General features: G+C 37.8%; 1 protein-coding gene across 3 annotated transcripts in view; it reads right to left on the minus strand.

Moving 5' to 3' along the window:
- WDR41 (WD repeat domain 41) overlaps positions 1-25,905 on the minus strand; it is a 1,028,182-nt gene that overhangs the window by 686,736 nt on the left and 315,541 nt on the right. For all 3 annotated transcript variants that reach the window (XM_044063698.1, XM_044063697.1, XM_044063699.1), the window contains one exon: positions 19,670-19,718. In XM_044063698.1, coding sequence (XP_043919633.1) covers positions 19,670-19,718 — 49 coding nt within the window. The remainder of the gene's footprint in view (positions 1-19,669; positions 19,719-25,905) is intronic.

The raw sequence follows: 25,905 nt of genomic DNA on the forward strand, positions 1-25,905 counted from the left end.
TCCAACTCAGAGGACTTGTTACTCTGGAACAGAACCTGGGAAGTTGTCTGTTCTGAAGGGAGGCAAAGAGATCTACTTGAGGAGAACCCCACCAATGAACAATGCCCAAGAAAACCTCTCTGTGCAGAATCCACTCATAAGGATCTGCCTTGGCTCTGTTCAGATTGTCTGCTATAATACTGTGTTACATGACTGTGGTGTTATCTCAGTGGAACCAGAGTCCAAATATAAATCAAAGCCTGAAAAGCTAGAACAGCAGCTTTCATTTCCATGATGTTGATATGCTCTTCTACCTCCTGTGGTTTCCACACCTCTTGAACTCTGATGTGATTGGAACATGACCCACAGGCTAGATATGAAGCATCTGTAAACAGCTCTTGAGTGGGGGAAGATACCCAAAAGGGAACCCCTAGACTTTAAGAAATTTGTGTTATCCACCACAGAAATTCCTTCTTTAGGCAAAGCAATGGAGAGGAATGGGAAACAGTGCTGTAGCCAAACTGACGTCGGATACCAATGGAACTTCTACATATGAAGTCTGGCAAAAGGAATCACTAAAATAGTGGACGGCATGAACCCCAGGGTTCTCAGAAAACCAAAATCACTTGCAAAGGAAGAGGGGACTAAAAGAAAACTGTCAAACAGAGGACCTTGGGAGGAGGAAGAAAACTCATCATAAGAAGGGTCTGAATCTTGTATCCCAAGAAAACCTGATACTGAGAAGGAGTCAGCATTGGCAGTTTTAGACTGGGAGTGAAACCCACACTGTGAATAAGAAGAAGCAAAGTAAATTCCACATCCTGCAGCAGAACAAGCTGAGAGGGGACCTGAATAAGGAGGTTATCCAAATTGGGAAAATGTGAACATCCTGGTGTTTGCAAAAGGCTATGACCAGAGTGGTTTAGTAAAAACCCTTGGTGCTGTAAAAAGATCAAAAGGCAAAACAGAGAACTGATAATGTTAGGAAGAAACATGTAACTGTAAAAACTCCCTGAAGAGTAGGAATGTGTAGATATGCATCTTTCAGGACCAAGGAAATCATAACAGCCTGAGGAAGAAGCAAAGGGAAAAGAGACTGGAGAGACAGCATTTTGAAGGAAGGAACCTTCAGAAAGCAGTTGAGAAATAAATAGTACAATGTGGGTTTTCCAAGAGTTCTCCTTCCTGGGAACCAAAAACATTCTGGAATAGAAGCTCTTTTCCCTCTGGCAAGGAAGCACCGGCTGAATACTTGAAGAAATGGAGGAAAAATAGGTAAGTGGCAAGGGGGAGGGGTTAAGGAATCCCTGAAAAGGAAGGGGTTTAAACACTATGAATTATGGAGAGAACCCAACAATCTGCAGTGACCTGTTGCCAAATGGAAAAAAAAGACAGAGTTAACCTCTGAGAAACAGGAATCTGTGGAAAAGTAAAAGGATTGCCAAACAGATACTAACTTGTCTTAAAAAGAAGACTTCTGTCTCCTGGAATCCTGACCAGATTTATCATAAAAAAACGCCAATTAATCGTTTTACTCTTTAAAGGCTGCTTATGCTGTTTATGCACAAAAAGTGTCTTAGAGGGAAAATTCCTCTACTATCTAGTAGCGGATGAGAGGAAAATTTGTTTAAGGTCTTGCAAAGCATTAGAGATCTGCAGCAGCACAGTCAAACACATTTTTTGTATATAAAGGAGAGTCTAATAATTTCACTTTCACATCCTCTGGTAAGGATTGAAGCTGAAGTCAAGAATGTTTCTTAATGACCCACCCTGATGCAACTGCCCTACATGAAGCATCAGCAGTATCATACCGACATTTGATGGAATGGCAAGCTACTTGCGATGCAGAACTCGATAAGGAAAGAGCTGAAGATTTAGAGTCAGACTCAGTCATGTCAGCCAACACATCCCCGTTTGTCAAGAAGGGCAAGCACGATTCTATTCATATGTGTCTGATAACTGATGGCCTTGAAAGCTAAGGTAACAGAGATACACACCTTCTTAACATACCTATCCACTGCTCTAATATCCCTGCCTGAAGGTAAGAGTTGGGATGAGGTAAGTAGCTTAGTAGGTTTGTCAGTTGAAACAGAAGTCACGGAAGGGTCTGAATTTCTGAGCCTCAGGAATCTTATAGAACCCGTCTGTTTTTTTAGGAGCAGGGGCTGAGACTCAGCCTTGAGGGGGCTTGAGACAAAGAAGTAAAAGTATCTAGAAGCACTTCCAAGACAGGAAGAACTCCAGAAGTTCTGCAAAAATCCATCTGTAGAAGATCAATCTGTCTTTTTTGCATGTTGGATGACTGGGAGCTTTCCAAATTAAAATGTTCCATCGTTTTAATAATGGTATCCCCAAAACACAGTTCTTCAACTAGGGAATCAGAAAAAAAAGGCATCCTTTTTGTCAGACCTCAAAGCAAGGGGAGATGAATTTGGGAGGAATAAGCCAAATATTCCTCTCCAGAATCCAAACTCTCATCCTCAACAGAAGACTTAGAATTTCTAGGCATTTTTATTGGGAGTGGAAAAAGAAGGAAAAACAACAGAAGACAGGACTGGCAAACCGCAAGGAGCCTTTAAAGTCATAAGGGGTGAGATCTTGCCCCTCATTTTGAGGACTTTCAAAAACGTGATCCACATGCCTTGTTTTCTCCTTCTTTATTTACAGGAACATCAGCCTTAATACTGGCGGATTTACTGCACATCAGCATATCTAGTGATCTAATCTTCTTCTACAACATCAACAGAACAGTTTGAAGGGGCAGGTATATCTCACATAAGATAGCTCTGCTCTAGAAGATATTCCTCATCCATATAAAACAAAGTTCATCCCTGCCCACATTCAAGTACGACTTGGAGCTATAGATGGGAAACTAAAAATTTACCACAGGACTGCTCCCTGTACCACTAATGGACAAATCCTGTGCATGGGTCCCTCAAATTATCTATGGTATGATCCCAGTTATTCTTATTAGGGGTAATGTATGATTATTGACCATGGGATGGGTAAGACCAATCTCTAACCAAATGGAATAGGTTAATTTGACCACAAAATTGGAAACTGGCTAGGCTTACAAAGGCCTAAAAGAGCAGCTAGCCTAATACTTGGCTATGATCCTATGAACAAACCTAGGAGGTTCTAAACCCTTATTCAAATAAAACCAAATGGGTGTATTGTGCTGGATCTAAAGAAAGTAAACAAAATACCTACATAGGAATGGATCTAGTAGAATGGCTCACCACATTGCAATTAGCCCTTCTCCTGTCCAAACAGTCACCAGGAAAAGTTCATAAATACACATATTTTATTCATAAAAACAAACAATAGCACAAAGTCAGTCAAGTGCTTTCGTCCCACACAAATGACAGGACTTCTTCAGAACTGATGATATGCATTAACAGATTGAATTTATAACTACCTCTATCAAAATACATGGCTGCCATAAAGGTAGGTATATTGACCCAATAATTAACAACAAACACGATTAAATGATACAAAAATTAAAATAAAAAAAGAGTCTCCACACCATAAAAATCATCTAAGTCAAAAAATGCATAACATACTTTCATGAAATCATACCATATAAATGACAACCTACTCTAACCCATCATAATTCTATGTTAGTCACCCAATGAAAAATATATTAATACCAGCTGAATAATTCAATAAATATATGTAATATATCAAGTGAGTAGAAGGATAAATAAAACAATGTAGAGCATTGTTAAAATGTAACTATATATATATATATATATATATATATATATATATATACCCGCTGTGGTGGTGCTCCGGTAGCTTTGTCGCCTCACAGTAAGACGTTGTCTGGTTCGATTCTCAGCTACAGCATCTTCTGCATGGAGACATGCGTGAATGGGCATACCTTCGTTAAAGGTTGTGCATCAGGCCTGGCAAGCCGGTACGTAAAAATCAACTGCCAATCATTAGCAGACCGGAGTTCCGCTGTGGCGACCCCTAACCGGGAAAAGCCGAAAGACACAAATATATATATATATATATATATATATATGTATGTATAAATAAAAATGTGTATATAAGAATATATGTAGTCCTATAGGGTACTTATTGTAAACCATTCCATGGTAAAATTCATCCTGATGAAAATACTAAAATGACTCTGTATTTTACTCAGTCACTACACTATCCTTTGAATAAGGAAATGAGTGGAAGATGTAAATAAATAAACAAATATAAAAAGCTTGTTGTTAAAGCTCATATTACTTAAAAACTTAAATAGCTAATTAAAAATAACTAGTTAAAAGCAGAAATGAAGCTCTACTCAATCTTACAATGTCTATACCATAAATACATTCTAAAATGCTATCAATATTCACTTGTCAGATATAACAAAAAGATTTGTGTCCCTAACCCCAAGAGTATAAAATTTTTGGATTAAATAACAGGTTGACCCATAGCCTACTGCCCTCACAACTTAGCTGTCCTCATTTTTAAAATTGGGGTTATAGAAATATACTCGTTTATTCCTGGAGGAAGTGGCATTCAATTTCAGTTGCCAATACAGCTCCCTGTACTCCAACTTATTTTCTCACACACCCCCAAGGTAGGGGTTTAACTATTTTTAATATTGCAAACTTAAATTCTTTAAACCTCAGACACATCAAGGAATGTTTATTAAGGACATTATTAGAGATTTCCTTATTAACGTCATATGTTTATATATATATATATATATATATATATATATATATATATATATATCAGTGTTTTGAAATTTCAAGATTTTGGTCTCAACGTTATGAATTTCAACATTATGGGCTTTTGATGTTCTAAAGTGAATGCAGCTACATATACACACACTGTATGTATATATATATATATATATATATATATATATATATATATATATATATATATAAATCCAAAGAAGAAAAACCTCGAGTATCAATAAAAATCACCCACGGAAGGCAGCAATGTCAAATAAAAGTTCTTGTAGAACAAAGCGTGTAGACACAGTCAAGGAGAAAGAGCCAAATAGCTGGATACACAAATTTATTGTAGCAAAGAATCGTAAGCGCTTTCACAGGGACACCCCTGCTTCCTCAGACGATACAAGTAAAATGAATAAAGCAAGTTAAAATACTCTTCTTACTAGCCAATTAACCAATCAGCAATGAATTAACAACAAATTAGTAACACACCCTGATACCTAGCTGTCACACTTCTATCTAGCAGATGCATCAAAAACCCTAGCTATAGTAACAACAGATAAGTACATATAAAGCTAAAACACAGCAACGTGCATTCGTTGTAAATTTATACACATAACATCATATTCATATTGTATTGATCAAAAAAGCTATATTAAACGTTAAAAATCATTAAGCATAATATCAATGCTTAAAACTAAATGACACTGTAAAAGAAACCTATTTATATATGTTAAACCATCTAAAACAAAAACTCAATCAAATACTAAATAATTACTAAAAAATGCTAAAAATAACATAAGCATTTAGTCAATATGTAGTATAAAGTTATGACATATAAAAATATATATCAATGCAAGGGTCTACCTTTTAAAGTAGGCTTGATGGTAACACTCTCATTAAGACCATACCCTCTATGGGAGCCTAGTCTAAATATCCATCTTAATTCAGCTTGTTCTGTTAAATTGTAGATATCTCCCAGTCTAACATTAGGATATTGCACATGTAGGACCTGAAAGCTAAAACTGTGGTCCGGGCCTTCATTTATAATATGCTTTGCTAAGGCACTGTATTCATGCTTCCTTTCAATACAGTAAATGTGGTCTCTAATTCTTTCTCTTAAAGTTCTGTTGGTCTTCCCAACATAGAACTTAAAGCATTTCATGCAATAAGCCACACAGACCACATTGCGAGTGCGGCAAGTGCTGCTGTTCCTAATTTCCCACAGCACACCCGTTCCTGGGTGCCTAAAGAAATGTGATTCATCCACATATGGACATTGTGCACAAGTGCCACATTTCTTAGTCCCTAGCAGGGCAAAGTTGGACTGTACTCTTCGACCCATTCCCATATTGTTATAGCATAAATGCTGTTTAAGGTTCCTCATATTCTTATGTGCAAAAATGGGTACATCACCCACAATCTTTCTAGTAGTAATGTCAGCTGTTAGGATATTCCAACTGTTGGCCACCACTTGCTTTATTATATTAGTGTTGCTCCCAAAGGGAATAGTTAAAGCTAGACCATGTTGGTGGGACGACCCACGTGCAGAATATAGTCTATTACCAGAAAAGTATGGTTTCGCCCTTGTATCTCTAAGTTGGATGGTCTCACTTAACTTAGCGTCAACTAAGGACACATTATACCCCCTTTCTAAAAAATCAGTTCTAAGCCTATTGAGCTCGGACTTTGCCACAACATTATTGCTACATAAACGTGACACACGCATAGCTTGCCCCTTCACAATGTTGCCAAAGATATTAGAATCGTGCATGCTGGTACCATGTAGGAAGGAAGGTCTATAACAATTCTTCCTATATACTCTTGTATCTATTTTGGAATTGATAATAGTGATGGTAGTATCCAAATAGTCAATCTTGCTCTCAGAGTTCTCCATTGAGAACTTCAAAAAAGGATGGCTACTGTTAACCTTCTCATAAAACTGATTTAACGAAGTAAAATCACCTTCCCAAAGAAAAAAAAAAAAAAAAAAAAAACAAGTCATCCACAAACCGCTTATAGAAAACGATCTGTGGATGCTCGATAATCTGCTTTTGTTCCCGCGCTACCATCACCAGATTGGCATACGAGTTCGCACAACTCGTACCCATTGCGACACCGTTCTTCTGTATGTAGCAATGATCATAAAAAATAAAGAGATTGTTTTCCAATACACATTCCAACAAGAGACACAAAAAATCAGTCCTGCTGTTACTTAAATGCCCACACTCAACTAATAATTCTTTTACCATCATGATACCTGAGTCATTAGGAATGCATGTGAAAAGTGACTCTACGTCCATAGTCACAAGAATTAACCCTTCAACGTGCCCCCTCAACTCAACAAAGTCATAGAGGCTAGTCAAAAAATGCTGTGTATCACGTAATATGTAATCATATTTCAAAAGGACTTAACCTAGCTCAGCGTCCAAATAAACAGACATTGGCTCGGTTAGCCAACCTGCTCCAGACACAATAGGTCTGAAAGCAGGTTTATACAAGTTCTTATGCACCTTGGGAAGTCCATAGATTGTGGGTATTTTTGGGTAATCAACCTTCAGGTAGTCACACATATCAGCATTAATTAACCCTAGTACTTTACACTCATCACATACATTATCAAGCCTATGCTTAATAGAATCCACAGACCCAGGATCAACCTTGGCATAAACATTACTAGATAACATATCTGACATTGTGCATAGATAATAGTCACTGTTCATCACAACAAGGGAACCTCCCTTATCTGCAGGTCGTATCACGATGTCAGTGTTGTGCTTAAGGTCACTTAACGCAGACCTTTCAGATCTGGTGAGATTGTCCATATAGTCACATGAACCCAAGTCGTAGTCGTCATACAAATCTTGCTCAACCGCTTTAACAAACAAATCCACATTAGGTGGAAAATGTGGAATAAAATTGCTCTTGCGTTTGAAACCAACAGATTCATGAGTGTTACTATCATTAAACATCAGTTTCAAAGCAAGGTTTCTTGCAAAATGCCTTATCGCTATCAAATTGTCACTAATATCAACCTTGGCAGTAGGAATAAGGTTGGGGAGAAAAAGGTCTCTGGAAGTAGAAGAACAGAGGCCACAGAGAAAGAAAGAACAACCTCAGGACAAACAGGTATGTACTCTTACCAGACTTTGGAATCAAACAGCTTAGTTTTGAACATTTCCTCATACACCTTATCAGAGACTGAGATTAATGTTCTAAACAAAGGAGTACATTTTATTCCTCCTGCCAATGATTACTGATTACCCAAAAATACCCACAATCTATGGACTTCCCAAGGTGCATAAGAACTTGTATAAACCTGCTTTCAGACCTATTGTGTCTGGAGCAGGTTGGCTAACCGAGCCAATGTCTATTTATTTGGACGCTGAGCTAGGTAAAGTCCTTTTGAAATATGATTACATATTATGTGATACACAGCATTTTTTGACTAGCCTCTATGACTTTGTTGAGTTGAGGGGGCACGTTGAAGGGTTAATTCTTGTGACTATGGACGTAGAGTCACTTTTCACATGCATTCCTAATGACTCAGGTATCATGATGGTAAAAGAATTATTAGTTGAGTGTGGGCATTTAAGTAACAGCAGGACTGATTTTTTGTGTCTCTTGTTGGAATGTGTATTGGAAAACAATCTCTTTATTTTTTATGATCATTGCTACATACAGAAGAACGGTGTCGCAATGGGTACGAGTTGTGCGAACTCGTATGCCAATCTGGTGATGGTAGCCTGGGAACAAAAGCAGATTATCAAGCATCCACAGATCGTTTTCTATAAGCGGTTTGTGGATGACTTGTTTTTTCTTTGGGAAGGTGATTTTACTTCGTTAAATCAGTTTTATGAGAAGGTTAACAGTAGCCATCCTTTTTTGAAGTTCTGGATACTACCATCACTATTATCAATTCCAAAACAGATACAAAGGCGAAACCATACTTTTCTGGTAATAGACTATATTCTGCACGTGGGTCGTCCCACCAACATGGTCTAGCTTTAACTATTCCCTTTGGGAGCAACACTAATATAATAAAGCAAGTTGTGGCCAACAGTTGGAATATCCTAACAGCTGACATTACTACTAGGAAGATTGTGGGTGATGTACCCATTTTTGCACATAAGAATATGAGGAACCTTAAACAGCATTTATGCTATAACAATATGGGAATGGGTCGAAGAGTACAGTCCAACTTTGCCCTGCTAGGGACTAAGAAATGTGGCACTTGTGCACAATGTCCATATGTGGATGAATCACGTTTCTTTAGGCACCCAGGAACGGGTGTGCTGTGGGAAATTAGGAACAGCAGCACTTGCCGCACTCGCAATGTGGTCTATGTGGCTTATTGCACGAAATGCTTTATGTTCTATGTTGGGAAGACCAACAGAACTTTAAGAGAAAGAATTAGAGACCACATTTACTGTATTGAAAGGAAGCATGAATACAGTGCCTTAGCAAAGCATATTATAAATGAAGGCCCGGACCACAGTTTTAGCTTTCAGGTCCTACATGTGCAATATCCTAATGTTAAACTGGGAGATATCTACAATTTAACAGAACAAGCTGAATTAAGATGGATATTTAGACTAGGCTCCCATAGAGGGTATGGTCTTAATGAGAGTGTTACCATCAAGCCTACTTTAAAAGGTAGACCCTTGCATTGATATATATTTTTATATGTCATAACTTTATACTACATATTGACTAAATGCTTATGTTATTTTTAGCATTTTTTAGTAATTATTTAGTATTTGATTGAGTTTTTGTTTTAGATGGTTTAACATATATAAATAGGTTTCTTTTACAGTGTCATTTAGTTTTAAGCATTGATATTATGCTTAATGATTTTTTAACGTTTAATATAGCTTTTTTGATCAATACAATGTGAATATGATGTTATGTGTATAAATTTACAACGAATGCACGTTGCTGTGTTTTAGCTTTATATTTACTTATCTGTTGTTACTATAGCTAGGGTTTTTGATGCATCTGCTAGATAGAAGTGTGACAGCTAGGTATCAGGGTGTGTTACTAATTTGTTGTTAATTCATTGCTGATTGGTTAATTGGCTAGTAAGAAGAGTATTTTAACTTGCTTTATTCATTTTACTTGTATCGTCTGAGGAAGCAGGGGTGTCCCTGTGAAAGCTCTTACGATTCTTTGCTACAATAAATTTGTGTATCCAGCTATTTGGCTCTTTCTCCTTGACTGTGTCTACACACTTTGTTCTACAAGAACTTTTATTTGACATTGCTGCCTTCCTTGGGTGATTTTTATTGATATATATACATATATATATGTTTGTAAATCCTTCTCTAAGTTCTCTTCGTAATCAGGACACTTAGAACATAAGCTGATATATACTAAACCTTTGCTTTAACAACTGCCTTTCATGGGTCATATTTCACCATTATTTAAACCTTCAATAGTTATCTTATCACATATCCAAATGTAACAACATTGATTACAAGCACCACATTTTCTTGTCCCCCCCACACCTGTTCAAACCCCTTCATGGTTGTGTTCATGAGTCTCCAATAAGTTTTTCATATTAGAACCTGTTTTGTAAACAAAGACCAAGGTGTATCAATTGCCACTTTAGCCAATAATTCACTGGCCTTAATCATCAGACAATTTCTCTTTATAATATTTTCAACTGCCACATGGTCCAAATTATAAGGGACCACTAAGGCCCTTTCAAATGTGCTCCCTCTGAGAGTATTTTTAGCGGCACACTGGCTAGTAGTGTTTTAAAATTATTAGCACAACTACCAATAATCTCATTTCTTACTGCTCATACAAGTTTCAGCAGATATCCTCTACTGATAAACATAACTTCAAGCTTGTTCACTTTAATTTTTAATAACTCATCATCAGATATCACATGAGTTAAATGAACAAATAAAAGGGTGTAAACTCTTAAAATGCAAATATCAATTGTTTAAAGTGGGCTTCCTAAAAATATTCAAAGCAAATGCTCCTTTCTCCTTAAAAACTGTAGTATCGAGATAATCAATCCTATTAGGGTCGAAATTATATGTAAACTTAAGACAGATTGTGGTATTCTGGATATGTCTAATAAATTCTTTAGTTTCATTTTATGCCCCATTCCACAAAATAAAAATACTGTCTAAAAATAAAAGAATCTTAAATATAACTTAATATACTCTATATATTCTGACTTCAATATAAAAAAGCCTCTCCCATGAAAGCATAACTAAGCTGGCATACATTGGGGCACAAGCCGCCCCCATGGCCACTCATTTTACCTGTTAAAAAGTTTTGCCTTCAAAGTAAATAAAGTTATTTTCCAAAACCACAGTCATAGATTCCATCAATCTAATGTCTTCACCATTTAATATAACTACAACACAGTAGTGCCTCTTTGAACCACAACACCCTTACAAGTCGGGGAATACAAATATTGACTAAAACTTTGTCTGCTCCCTTTAGAGCCTTTTTAAGCAACGACAAAAAAGACAAAACTACCAACAGTGAAAATTTCTCCAAGCACCTTGAAGGTGTTACTGTTCAATGCCAGGAGCCAAAACAAAAAAATCCACACCCTTCAACCCCTCCTAAATCTGGAGAATGTAGACATCTGTGCCATGACTAAGATGTACTTTAAAGCCATAGAAAGTACTCCAGCAGTGCAAGGCTGCAAAGCCTTCCAAACATTTAGACCAGTGTTTCCAAAACTGTGGTCTACGGACACCTGGGGATCCATAAGATAAATTCTAGGAGTCTGAGTACAGGGCTTGCACCCACACGGATTTCGGAGTTCTGCATCGTCAACAAGTTCAGGGCTTGCGACCGACCTTTTATATTAAAAAAAAAAAAAAGTAAAACTGTGCCGCTCACCCTCAACTTATTAAAAAAAAAAAAAAAAAAGAGAGAGAGAGAGAGAGAGAGAGAGAGAAAAGAAATAGACTTCTCTGTCTGTGGTTGAGCAGCTTAATTTCCACTTTCGTGGCTAAGCAGCTGCTTGCCGCAAGTTTCTAGAAGAAGAAGGAACAACTTCCTTGTTTGTGGCTGAGGCTGAGCAGCTGCTTTCTTGCCCTGTGTTTTTTGCCTGGCAGTTGGAACTTGGAGGGAAGTTTAAACAACTATTCTGTTTCCTTCAAGTAAGACAATTAAAGTCATGGATTTCTGTTGGTCGCTGTATGCTTCACGTCTCTCCCTTTTGCCATCAATTAAAATAAACTGATACTGCAGAGCTAATAATGACAATCCACTAAGGTGTGTATACATATATACATATATATATATATATATATATATATATATATATATATATATATATATATATATACACACACACACACACACATATAAATTTTATATATATATATATATATATATATACACACACACACACACACACACACACACACACACACACATGGATTTACTTCAGTAGATCGAACATTTACAAGTTCGAACCACATATGGCCGAGACCATATGTTCGAACTCGTAAAAGTTCGAACACTGAAATAAAAACACATAAAACAAAAAAACACAAAACTTAACGTCTATAGCAGGGGGGCTACTCCCCCCTGCACGTCCCACACCCCTCTTACTTAAATATACCAACTCCGAGATCGTACTACATTGCGGAAACGGCAAATCTTCCCTTTCTGCTCTGTACGGAGATCTCCATTCAGTCCGATCGAACTTTTATAAGTTTAAACATATGGTCTTGGCCATATGTGGTTCGAACTTGTAAACATTGGAGTGACTGAAGGGGACCCATATATATATATATATATATATATATATATATATATATATATATATATATAGAGAGAGAGAGAGAGAGATGTGTGTGTGTGTGTATATATATATATATATATATATATATATATATATAAAGATAGAGAGAGAGAGTGAGATTTTGTAATCTAGGCTTGAATAAGAAGTAGTGCAGTTGAGACCGTAGCTGTCAACTGTCCATATTTTTGGCTCATATTTTTGGTCTGTTTCTCATAAAACTGTGTTTTTCTGGCAAACCCCTGGCAAGTCATTGATGACTGAAGTCAGAAAATAATGGCAGCCATTTGAGCTTTAGACTTCATATCCTTCAGAAAATTCATACTAATGCAAAACTTGTTGCTTTATCAACTTTTTTTTAAGTTTCTAAGAGCAATATTTAAAATGTGTCCCTAGTTTTGGGGCCTTTGCCCACCCTCCCTCCCTCCCCTCTCATTATGACAGGTTTTGTCCAGATTTCTTGCACTAAGAGTTTGAAAGGTATGGTGTGTGTGTGTGTGTGTGTGTGTGTGTGTGTGTGTGTGTGTGTGTGTGTGTGTGTGTGTGTGTGTGTGTGTGTGTGTATATGTGTAAGAGGGAGGTAAGGAGATAGGTGTGCGGGTGTGTGTGTCTGTGTGTGTGTGTGTGTGTGTCTGTGCCGTGTGTCTGTGTGTGTGTGTGTGTCTGTGCCTATATAACAGAGAGAGGTGTGTGTGTGTATAACAGATAGTGAGATGTTAGTGTGTGTGCATAAGAGGGAGGTAGCATGCCCCTCAGCTGTCCAGGTTTTTGCAGAATATCCAGATTGTTGCCCCATATGTACGTTTGTTCCACATAAAAATAAATGAAGTTGCTAAATAATGACAGACATTTGAGTTTTAGTCTTCATATGTTTTTGATTAGAAAAATGCATACTAACACAAATCCTGCTACTCTAGCAATTTTCTAAGTTCATGAGAGCAGTACTTATAATTTGATCCTATTTATTTTAGGCTTTGTCCAGATTTCTTGAACTAAGAGGTTGAGGTGTGTGTGTGTGTGTGTGTGTGTGTGTGTGTGTGTGTGTGTGTGTGTATGTGTATGTGTATGTGTATGTGTATGTGTATGTGTGTATGTGTGTGTGTGTGTGTGTGTGTGTGTGTGTGTGTGTTTGAGAGAGCGAAATGCCCTAGTTAGGGTTAGCAGGTGGTTGGTAATTTGCTTAGGCTCAAACCCTGTACCTTAGCTACAGGAAACAAGATCCGTAATCTTCTCTACCAAACTACCAAGCTGCATTTTTAAGGAACAGAGTTTCAGAGGAATTTTTTAGAGAATTTAGTTTCAAGTGCATTTCAAGAAATTGTGAGCTTCAAGGGAAGAGAAGTTTACTGCTGCTCATGCTAAGTCTGTTTACAATGTGCAACTGTTTTGTTTAGCAAATGGTATCACTACTGTTGTATAGAATTTTAAAGCAGTGTTAGTAGCACAACAGGTAGCATACTTGCATTTTGATGCAGAAGGCTATGTGCTCTGCTCACACAGCATGCAGATGTATTGCTGATACTGTGTTGTTTTTTGTAGTGGTGGTGTGCTGCAGCCCATAATATGTCCTCCTTTGGATGAGATGCCTAGTAACTATGAACCTGTTTTGAGTTTGCCATCCATGCAATACTATCAGCTTACCATTTTTTAATGTAACATAGTAGGTAATTTATTTGTCAAGGGCAACAGGCACTGAATTTGTAGAAGAAAGACTGAAATATAAAGTTGTTTGCCAACAGCAACCTTTTCATTAGTTACAGATCTCTTCAAGGTGGAATTATTCAGATTACTTACTTCTGCAGAGATTGTGCATATTGACTGATATTGGTAGATTGTAACGAGAGAAGTTTGAGTGGCCTTTCATGGTTGAAGTGTTCAGAATTGGGCAGTTTTGTCATTACTGGTTCATATGTTTTGTTTCATTACTTACTGGAAAAATGTTCAAAACTATAAATTTAAAGCATGCTCTAACAAGTGGTGCTGTATTATACAAGAGATATAATTTATTTACTGTATTGTATATTATAATTTAATTACACAATCAGGAAGGTGAATCAAAGAACTTTTGCATGGTCCTAAAAATGTGTGCAAGGGGCCTATGATTTGAAAACAATCCAAAGATAAACAATCTGCTACTAGTCAGATACATTTTCTTTGAATGTGGGTTTCAGTGCTGTTTCAGTGAATGTGAATTTCAAAGGCAGAGACGTTTTAATGCTAGGTCTGTTTTCATTTTGATACTGTATTGCTTTGTTTACCTTTAGCAAACATCTATCAGTGTTTCTGCTATAAAATTCGAAATAAAAGTTCCAAATATCTGTAATCATTGTAGTAGTAAAGCAGAAAACAGTATGCACACAGAATTTTGGACAGCATTTAAGGCAACTGGGGAGAAATAGCCAAGTAATGGAACGCAGGAAGGGTTGTGTGTGTTGGGGGGGGGGGGGGTTTGACCCAAACCCAAAGTATGCATACTGCCACCTTTTTGTTTACAAAAAAAAGCACTGATAACAAATACATTCTTTAACATTAATTATTAGTTAATATCAGTCTAAAACACAATCCAAAATTCTGAAGTCTGCCAAATTATGTCCGTTATAAAAGGAGTCCTCCAGCTTGCAAAGCTTCAAAACCACTGAGTTAAACCAACAACAGCACAGACTGGGGCCAAAGGTGGAGGTGTCTCAATCTACGTTGGCAAACAAACATACCTCCAGATTGGTTAAAAAGGTGACACCATGGAGCACATCCATATGGAAGTCACCATAGATAAGGTCCTTCACCATATCATGGCTAGCTACAGGTCAACATCTATGCCCTTACAGTCTCAAGACTCTTACCTAAACCTACTAAAGGTGTTCTCCATCCAACCAAACACCCAATTCATGTGTTACTTTAGCTACCCTTCTTTACACTCAGAAACTTATTACACTGCCTCAGACTCACAGCCATTACACTTCCTGGATTTTATTAACCCAAGCACTCTGGAAGAGATTCTGCTAGCTCCAACAAGAGTATCAAACAAACTGGATCTGGTACTCACCAACATGTGAGACAGCTGAACCGTGTAAAACAAGACCTATCAGGACCACTTAAGGCACTCTTCAACTACAGCCTTGAAAAAGTCGCACACTATCAAAGCGGGTGACCCCATATCAGCCAGAAGACCGTCTGTTACCAGTGAGGTGTAACAGGGGTCAGTGCTGGGCCCCCTACTGTTTGGTATATACTTCTCAGAACTTCAGATCAAAACTAAGGGGTTGTGGCTGACCAAGTTTGCAGACGTCTGTAAACTAGGTGCAATCATTGAATCCCCAAATTATGTCAGTATATTCCAGGAGGGTCTCATGCAGACCAATGTCTGGTGTATTTAGTCAGTGTCTCAAACTGTACGCAAAGAAATGCATCATCATTCCCTTCGGCACAAACAATGTCCCCTCACACTATCAAATCAATAACAATACCCTAAATACCCATGAAGTGGTAAGGGACCTGGGATCACAAGTTGACTGCGACCTTAGCTTCGACCACCATGTGTCTGCTGAAGTAAGGAAAGCTTTCTACGTAGCACACTTTAGTAAAGGTATCACCTCAAGAGCAAAAGACATTATAAACCCTCCCCATACTCGGCACTTATCCCACCCATAATTGAGTATAATGCCCCGTTTGGCACATACCGTACTAAGCACCTGTAGCAATTAGACAGACCTCAGAGATTTCTAATGATGAAGCTCAAGGGGCTCCAGCATGTGCCTTACACAGTCGACCAAAGTCCTTGTCACTATACTCTGGATCATACAGACTTCTTATGGGACAATTATGCCTGGCCTACAGAGCAATCCAAGACCCAAACCTAATGAACTTGCTGCCCATCCATAAATCAAACAGGACTGGGGATACCCATTCCAGGGACCTAAATATGGCCTGCAACTTAAAAAGGACATGCTGGAGAGACAGATTTATCTCCCAGTGACTGCCATGTCTTTGGAACAGGATAACAATTCATGTGAAACAGAGCACCTCTATGACACTGTTCAAGAGGAACCTGGACGGGTGGATGGGGCACTGTACATTCTTACTGGGGATAGAGCCCACAACCCTCCTGGACATGGGTAGTCTCACTAAATGCAAGCTTGGGTATTGACTAGTATTTCTATGGTATTACATTGGGATGAAATGGCTAGGCTTAAAATGATCTCTGGGTCACAGTAGGTTAAAATTAATTCCACCTATAATTCTGTATTGCATTCAGTCTGTAATAATGCATCCAAAACCCAATTAGGATACTATAATAATAAAGAATCCTTGGCATTTTTGTCGTCATCTGACAAGATCAGAATGAAAGCAGCCCTGCAAATTTCAAGTTTTTATTTTATGGTGGTCTTACTTTTTCTAACTTTAAGTCATATGCCCATGCCATTGTTCTTATAAGAACAGCATTCTGTCTTATCTTGAAATGCCAAGATGCTGATCTGTTGGCAGATAGACCCCAATCAGTATCTGATAACTCTGACCATACACATATCTGATAACCCTAACCATACACAATCTTACCTTCCTGGCCTGTATTCCCTATACCATATTCATGCCTTCTATACATTCTAACACTTCTTAAGACATCAAGTCCTTACCTCTGACAGCACAGCCTTTGAACCTGGGATAGGCATTTTAAAACGACAGTCATAAATTATTTTCATAGGATGATACTAGGCTAATGGCCTGGAGGCCCTTATAAGCCTAACAAAGAATTTTGCCCATGTTCCCTCAACGTCAGCACCTGTTTCCCCCAGCAGGGACACAGGTGGGATCCCAGGGGTATACTTTTGGTTTCCTATCCAATCGTCAGGTTCCTCTTAAAGAGGGCTAGAGAGGTACTCTGGTTGACATGGAGAGGGAGTCTATTCCACAGACGGTGGAGTCTCCAGGACATAAACCTACCCCGCCAACAAGTTCTATTAATGTCACAGACCAGGTTAAGACCTTGTGTGCAGGTTGCAAGATTGGAGTGTCTTACAGATATGCAGCAACTCCATCAAGGTTGGATCTGAAATGGCCTTGTATGCAAGACACAGGTCACCTCTGGAACTAAATGCTACATTTCAAATTGTAGTAGTCATTTTTATACCAATAAACATGTTACCATTAAACAGTATTTCACGGCAAATCTTTTCAAGCTGCACAACATTTTTTTATTACTTCTTGCATAAAAGCAACTAACATCTCAACTAAGAATCAGCATATCAGATCTTTTAGTATATATGTAATCGAGCAGTTCTGCTCTGTACTATTTCCTCCTAATCATGTATTCATTTGTATTGACAACTATATTGTTCACAAGCTGCCTATTAGCAGCTTGTAGACTTTAACCTCTGCACTAAACTGCCAGACAACCTGGACATCTTGATGAGCCTTCTAGTAGGAATGGTTTCAAGTTGCTTCATTTTCACTGTATGTCACTTCTCATTTACAACACTTGACAGTATCAAACAGTAATTGCAGCATATGTCCACTCATGCTGAAGAAGCCTGACTTCCCATGATCTATGAATACCTATAGTTACCCCTCACAGAACTCTCAAGCCTGCCATACCTTTATTCTAAATATTAGATCAGTCATATTTAATGCCTTTACACTATCAGTTCTTCCTGTATTGCCTAATCTGAGCCTTTACTTCCAGGTGATAAGCAAACTGCTGCATTATAATGGGAAAAGTAAAACTACCTACAAGCAAACAACAGCTTCACTATGCAAGTCATCTCTATCACATGTAGACTTTTACTTCTGAGATAACATCTCTAAAGACATTCCTTTGCAATTTTCCTGTGTGGCTTTATTGGCAGTGGAGGAAACTTAACTATGTTTTTGCTTTTGAAAAGTATAACCATTCTGATAACACAAGTGCATGCCTAATAATGCATACAAAAAGTGGTGTGGCTTACTTGGGATAAAAAAAAAAAATCTGTCCATCTCCCTTTACATCTCCTTTCCAAGTAGCGCCCCCCCCCCTTTTGTTTCCTCAACAATTTTTAAATTTGTTGAGCTGTTGGATAGTTAGAACAGACGAGTGGCTCAACATACAGGTTTACCACTTCGGTCTACTTCATTAAATACCTGAAAAGTCTGGTTGATGCCTTCTAGGTCAGTATATCCTGCCTAAATATTGCTTCTGTATGAATTCCTCTATTTAAATGATTTGAACATCTCATCTATGAATACCTACAGTTACCCCTCACGGAACTCTCAAGCCTGCCATACCTTTATTCTAAATAGTAGATCAGTCATATTTAATGCCTTTACACTATCAGTTCTTCCTGTATTGCCTAATCTGAGCCTTTACTTCCAGGTGATAAGCAAACTGCTGCATTATAATGGGAAAAGTAAAACTACCTACAAGCAAACAACAGCTTCACTATGCAAGTCATCTCTATCACATGTAGACTTTTACTTCTGAGATAACATCTCTAAAGACATTCTTTTGCAATTTTCCTGTGTGGCTTTATTGGCAGTGGAGGAAACTTAACTATGTTTTTGCTTTTGGAAAGTATAATCATTCTGATAACACAAGTGCATGCCTAATAATGCATACAAAAAGTGGTGTGGCTTACTTGGGATAAAAAAAAAAATCTGTCCATCTCCCTTTACATCTCCTTTCCAAGTAGCGCCCCCCCCCCCCTTTTGTTTCCTCAACAATTTTTAAATTTGTTGAGCTGTTGGATAGTTAGAACAGACGAGTGGCTCAACATACAGGTTTACCATTTCGGTCTACTTCATTAAATACCTGAAAAGTCTGGTTGATGCCTTCTAGGTCAGTATATCCTGCCTACATATTGCTTCTGTATGAATTCCTCTATTTAAATGATTTGTTTAAAGTTAATAAACTTCATTCAGAATAATGCCATGATGCTCCTGAGATTAAATGAGATCAAACCCATAAAGAAAAATTATTTCCACATAAAATGTTGAAAGCCCTCAAGAAAAACTGGAGCCCTCCAACCCTCCCTCCCCCCAAAATGACCACATGCAGAGTGTTATTACTACCACTAAGCAGTCATGATGTACACAAAATTGTGATACAAAGCAATACCTTTGGCCTGATAAGACTGGAATGCACCTAGATATTTGTTTCTATAAAAATGAGGAAAGCAGCATACATTATATACAGTATTAACAAACTTAATACATGATGTCGGTCACAAAAGTAATAGGATGTAAAATAACTAACCTGTACATTCCAGAGAAACACAATTCCATCATCACCAGCAGAAGCAAACCTAATAAAAAAGCAGATATTTATATAAAACAAGTTTTCAAAATATCATTATTATTTATTGCATAAATCAGACAAACAGCAACAGTCAGATGTCGAATATTAAGGCAAATGCAGGGCTTCCAAACCCACAGGTCATTCATGGCACAATACAACATTAAACATTACATTAATTATCATTCTACAGTAGAAATTCTTAATACAGCACACTTTTCCACCTGTTGCTTTACTAACATTCTGTGTCTAGTTTGCAGTTGTCTCACATATACCATGCAGCAGTAGCAGTACTTCATTGTTTTGCTGCCATTTTTTCTTGTCACCGTTTGTTGACCACTACTTTTTTGGCCTTGTTTTTCTTTTTCTGCTTTGGTATACTCACATCCTATGACCGACATCTATTTCTTTTTAGTTTTTTTATTTTACTTTCTTGTACTTCACAACTGTCAGTGCTGTTCTGACCTGCTCTAAAATTAGAATCTATATTCTGTGAACTTTTAGTGTGTGGCTTCGACATTAACATGGACCTATACAAGAGGCTTCTTGAATTGTTTAAAAATATATACTATCGTCTGCATTTTAAAGGGTGCCAGATACTTCTACTCTATAACTAATGAAATGAAGCCTTGGTGTTACTCAAACTTCCAAAGGAAAGCATGGACATAAAAGGAAGACTGCTGTGCCAAAACAGAGTGCTTGGGAGGATGAAGCCGACTCTGTGTCCTTTTAGTGCTGGTGTTCTGCCTGGTTATTAGGAGGATTAGAACAGGTGAACAATGTATTCACTGTCTACCTCAGCACAACCCTGTTTTCAAGGGAGGGGAATGGAATGCAAAACTGAAGGCACATGGGATGGGAACACACTTAGGAGATGGATGGAAACAAAAGGATAAGTGCCCAAAGCTCGCAAGGGGCCTGCAGATAAATTAAGCCTACAAACTGCTTCACTCACTGGTGTTTACTTCCATTACAACTCAATCCATTGTTTGAAGAAGCAAAGTTATGTAAACTCAGCCTAGAATCACATGCTAGAAAAACACTAACACAAATGCACAGTGCTTAGCTAGTGCTCTGAGAAAAATATATGCATACATATAAAATGTCCTTCCTCAAATTGTACTCCAAATGCAAACATTTAGTGGGTCATTAAAAATATTACTACAGGACAAGAGACCACAAGGACAAAAGGCTTATAACATTCATGATCTTGATGCAACAAGCATAACTCCTAAGAATACCACAAGAATTTAACTTCTTGTTAGCAAATCCTGTACGTTTTCTTATTTTATTTTTTATTTAACGTTCGCTAATTGGGTAGGTGAAATGATCTAAGGAGTATTTTCAGTCACAACCTGGACCAGAGAGACCAAACAATACAAGTAAACATACAACTACTTACACAGGAATTTACAATGACATTAGCACTGGCAGTAACATAGTTGTAGATTTAGCACAGTATTGAATTTAAACATCATATTTAGATATCATGAATAAGATAAGGAAAGGACTGCATTATACATAAACATTTAATTGCGATACCCCTGAACATTTGCATCCAAAAATGGCTAACAATTATTATAATATAAAATTCACCATAAATGAACTAAAGAAATATTAACTGCAAACAGGACCGCACTGAGAGTACTGTACTACATTCTTGGGAACTTTGCCAATACAGAACGTAGCAGCGCAGTTAGCTTTGAAAACATTAAAAATGATTTACCACAAATCTAAAATATTTAAAGCTAAATATTATATAAATACACTAAATTAAATAGAATATCACCCACTGAGATGCAATACCTCATTTTAAGTGGTAAGACACCACATAATCAAGGAAATCATTTGCAGCATTTTTATAGACAAACCAAAATGGATGATTAGCAAAACATTTTGCTGGGCACTTAGTGAAAATGATCACTGCTTGGACTGCTGCCTGATATAAACTGTATTTTCCCTGCCTGCAAGGGATAGATTACTGTGCAATCATTCTTGGTCACTATGGTTATCATTATCAATAACAAACCTTTTACAAAATTGTCATCTATAGAAAAATTGTACAACATGCACACTGCTATAACAACAGCCACTATTACTGGGACATTTACTGAACGGGAATATCACTTGCACTTAACTTTTTTGCACTTAAGCTAAATGTCTACAAAGCCTATTCTTTTTATATTTTGTTAGTGGAAAAAAAATATATATATATACATACATAGTGGAAAAAATAAAAGGGCATGTCACAATTACTGACATAAAACTAACAAGGTGAGGGTTTTTAGGTTAGATGCATCCTTTTCTTGGAAGAGAATGAAAATTAGGGCTTGCATATTGGTCCATACAGCAAAGTACATATTTTTTAATATTTGCTTGATCAGCTTAAATGCTAATAATGAAAATCAGATCCCTGGTATAGGGGGATGGGGCCCTGACTGCAACCCAAGTGACCCAAGTTTGACAAGCAACTTGGGTACCTGAAGGCTTTGTCCAAGGAGAGATGGAAATGAATCTCAGTGATTTAGGAAGGAGGGTAGAAAATATTGTTGATTTTCTTGGGTGTTCCCAGATAGCCAGTGGCTGATGCTGTGATCGCATGGCAGATCATTGTTACATTGGTGCTGGAGAGGAACATGCAAGATGCTAGCTTAAGTTACAAGCAAACATGGAGAATGCTAGCTGAGGCTACAAGCGAGCATGGAGAATGCTACTTGAGGCTACAAGTGAGCATGGATGATGCTAACTGAAGCTACACGCAGAAATAAAGTATGCCAGTTGAGGCTACATATGAACATGGAGTATGCCAGCTGAAGCTACAAGCAAACATGGAGGATGACAGCTGAGGCTACAAGCAAACATGAAGGATGGCAGCTGAAGCTGTAAGCAAGTATGGAGGATGCTAGCTGAAACTACACGTGAACAAGGAGTATACTATCTGAAGTTACAAGTGAACGTGAAGGATGCTATCTGAAGCTACAAGTGAACATGAAGGATACTACCTGAAGCTACAAGCAAACATGGAGGATACAAGCTGAAGCAACATGCAGTGTGTGTATGACATCACATTACTCCATCCAGTTGGGCTCATTTTTCCATAATTAAGAATAATCTTTGTGGTGAGTGAATGGTATTGTACCAAGATGTCCTGATCTACTCTTTGCCCTCCCTACAGTTGTTTACACTCAGGATTTCTCATCTAGAAGGAAAGTCAGAAATCTCTAAGAGAGAGGTTTTCTTGAAGATCATGACTGATGGTCGACAGCTCAGGGGGCGCGGAATCAAAATTAGAATGGTACAAAAGTTTATCTCCAAGACCAAAAACAGACCAAACTGTACAAACTCACACAGCAGGTCAGCCCAGAGGTGTAGCCAAGACCACATGGGAGAGTATTAAACTGATTTATTAAAATACTTAGAAGGATTAAGCGCTTTCGTTAAAAAACTTCTTCAGAATCAATTCTGAAGAAGTTTAACGAAAGCGCTTAATCCTTCTAAGTGTTTTAATAAATCAGTTTAATATCTCGTGTGTTCTTGTCTACACCTCTGGGCTGACCTGCTGTGTGAGTTTGTACAAAAGTTTATCTGTCTATAGTTACTTAGAATTTATTTTCAGTCAATGCTTGATGGATGCTACAGTTACAAATTTTTTACCATTCAAAGTAAGAATTAATAAAACACAAGACTTTGCAGAGCAATTCACTTTGTTGTAATTTTATCTGGAAGCAGACTATTGGAAGAATCATAGAACAAGAGCCAGAGACACGGTACACACCATGTCAGGTTAATGTACAGAGAAATGCAGGAGAGAGGGACATAGTACATACCACGTAAGGTTAATGCAGAGAGAAATGCAGTAGAGAGGGATATAGTCCATACCATGTAAGGTTAATGCACAGAGAAATGCAGCAGAGAGGGACATAGTAAGATTAACGCAAAGAGAAATGCAGCAGAAAGGGACATAGTACATACCATGCAAGATTAATGCACAAATCAACAAGGACAAAGTCCATAGCATATCGTAACAAGTAATAAGTCGCACTCCTTGTCCCATGAAACCCATTGCTCATACTTAGACCTACTGGAGACACTCACCATTGAACCAAATGCCATACTAGTAAGAGACTTTAATTATCTACTAGAAATCGTACACAAGCCCACATTTGCCGGCACAGATATTACTAAGGTTTGTAAACAGAAACAACCCAAACCAGATACTACATACTGCTACCAGCAGTAAAAATATATTGGAGCTGGTACTCACAAACATGGGAGAATGCTGCACCCCCCCCCTCATGCCCTGTGTCGCCTCCTCTGTGGTAAGATCAGACCACAAAGCACTTTCCTTCAAAACAAAAGTCAATTCTGTAACACCAGTAAACTCTATCACAGTTAGGAACTACTCAAGGCAAACTGCATTTCATTAGGCAATAACCTGTCAACATTTCAACCACCTTCAAACCCAGAGAATACCTCAACCTATGCAGAACTACCCACAGAAGCTCTGTACAACAAATGTCAATGATTACATATAGACAAGCTCTATCTACCAGAAGAAAGTCCAAAATAAACTTAAAATACAAACCACCTTGGTAGAATCCAAACCTAAACATGTTGTACAACAAAAGAAAAAAGTCATAGCTAAGTGTAACACCAAAAAATTATAACTCTCTCATCAAAACTAAATAGATAATTAAGAGGGCTAATTAAGTCCAACAAAACAAATGTTAAGGTAAATACAGCATCCAGACCAAGGACAACCATAAGGCCTTTGTGACGCCCGTGCCCTGGCCCAGCAATCAATGAGTCTAAATCCTCACCACTAACACCAGAGATGGTGTTTCATATGAGAGGAAAGGATAACAAATATACACAGTAAAGTACAATTTCCCTTTTAAATGCACACAGAGATCACAGTCAGTCTGGGACTGGTTGCTCCCCTGCTCTCCAGATCCCCAATAAGACTCCCTGCTGGCACAGCTATAGGGTCCAGATCTCAGCCTAGCTGGCAAGCTAACCTCCAGTACCTTCTCTGTCCAACCAGTGCTTCATGTCCCTGCCCAAGTAGCTGACACACACACACACACACACACACACACACACACACACACACACACTTTCAGATAAGTATTTATACAACTTCACAGACACTCCTGGGAAAGGCTGTCACAAATACTCCAGCTGTGCCCCTTTAACCAGACAATATGGTAGTAATTACTGCCACCACCAGCTAATAATTATCAGCTAACCAAAGGCCCTTAAAAGGGTGTCCAATTACTGTGCAATATTATTATCCAATAGTAGTGTAACTTAAGCAATCAAGGCTAACTGGAAGGGTTTATTACAGGATCACTTATAAGCATGCAATGTACTCTATAGCTTAATTATCTCTACATAAACCAGCCACAGTTGAAAACAGTTTAAAAATATTTAATAATAAATACTAAAAACACAAAACAATACTATTACACCACAGTGCTATTCAAGACTTCAGAAATCACACAGAAACTTAAAATAATTCAGTAGTACAGTTCTGACATAACAGAAAAACAATTAGTCCAATCTTTATAGTCCTAGCTATTTCTACAAGAAAACATACTTCTAAGATAACTTACTTACATAGCGCATACACAGTGCTGAGTTAAATGTCCAAGATCAAAATGCTTAATAATCTCTGGTTCTCACTGTGTAAATTGAAACTGCAGTTCTGCTAAACATTACATCATCGTTTACACCTTCCTGGTTCCCATGCCACACAGAAACTGCATTTACATTCTTTTACACTTAGAGAAATAAAGGACATTCCACATGTAAATTCTGGTCATTAACTTTAGCCTTAAAACAATAGGCAGGAAGCCTTTATCTAGCTAGGCTGGAGCCGACTTGTAAAACATCAAAGGCAGTGATGAAATAATTTTAACTTCAAAAGAAAGATTTGAAATGCTTGATTTAGTTTTCCTTACAGCAGATGGCAATGTTGCTACAATCTTGAAGTTCAACATGTTACAGTGTTTTCTTTCATTTAAGAAACAAGCCTGTATTTTACATTTATATTTACAAATGACAGAGTTATGTACCAAATTCTATTTGACTAGGCTGGCAGCCTTCACCCATCTCTACCAGTCTTCACATTTCTCCCCACCAGAAAACTCAAGCTAGTTTTTCAAGTGACCCTTGAGAAACGCCGCTTGAGAGGG

The sequence above is a fragment of the Protopterus annectens genome, chromosome 2.part2 (assembly GCF_019279795.1).
Source record: "Protopterus annectens isolate FY-2018-M chromosome 2.part2, PAN1.0, whole genome shotgun sequence".
Classification (NCBI taxonomy): Eukaryota; Metazoa; Chordata; order Ceratodontiformes; family Protopteridae; genus Protopterus; species Protopterus annectens.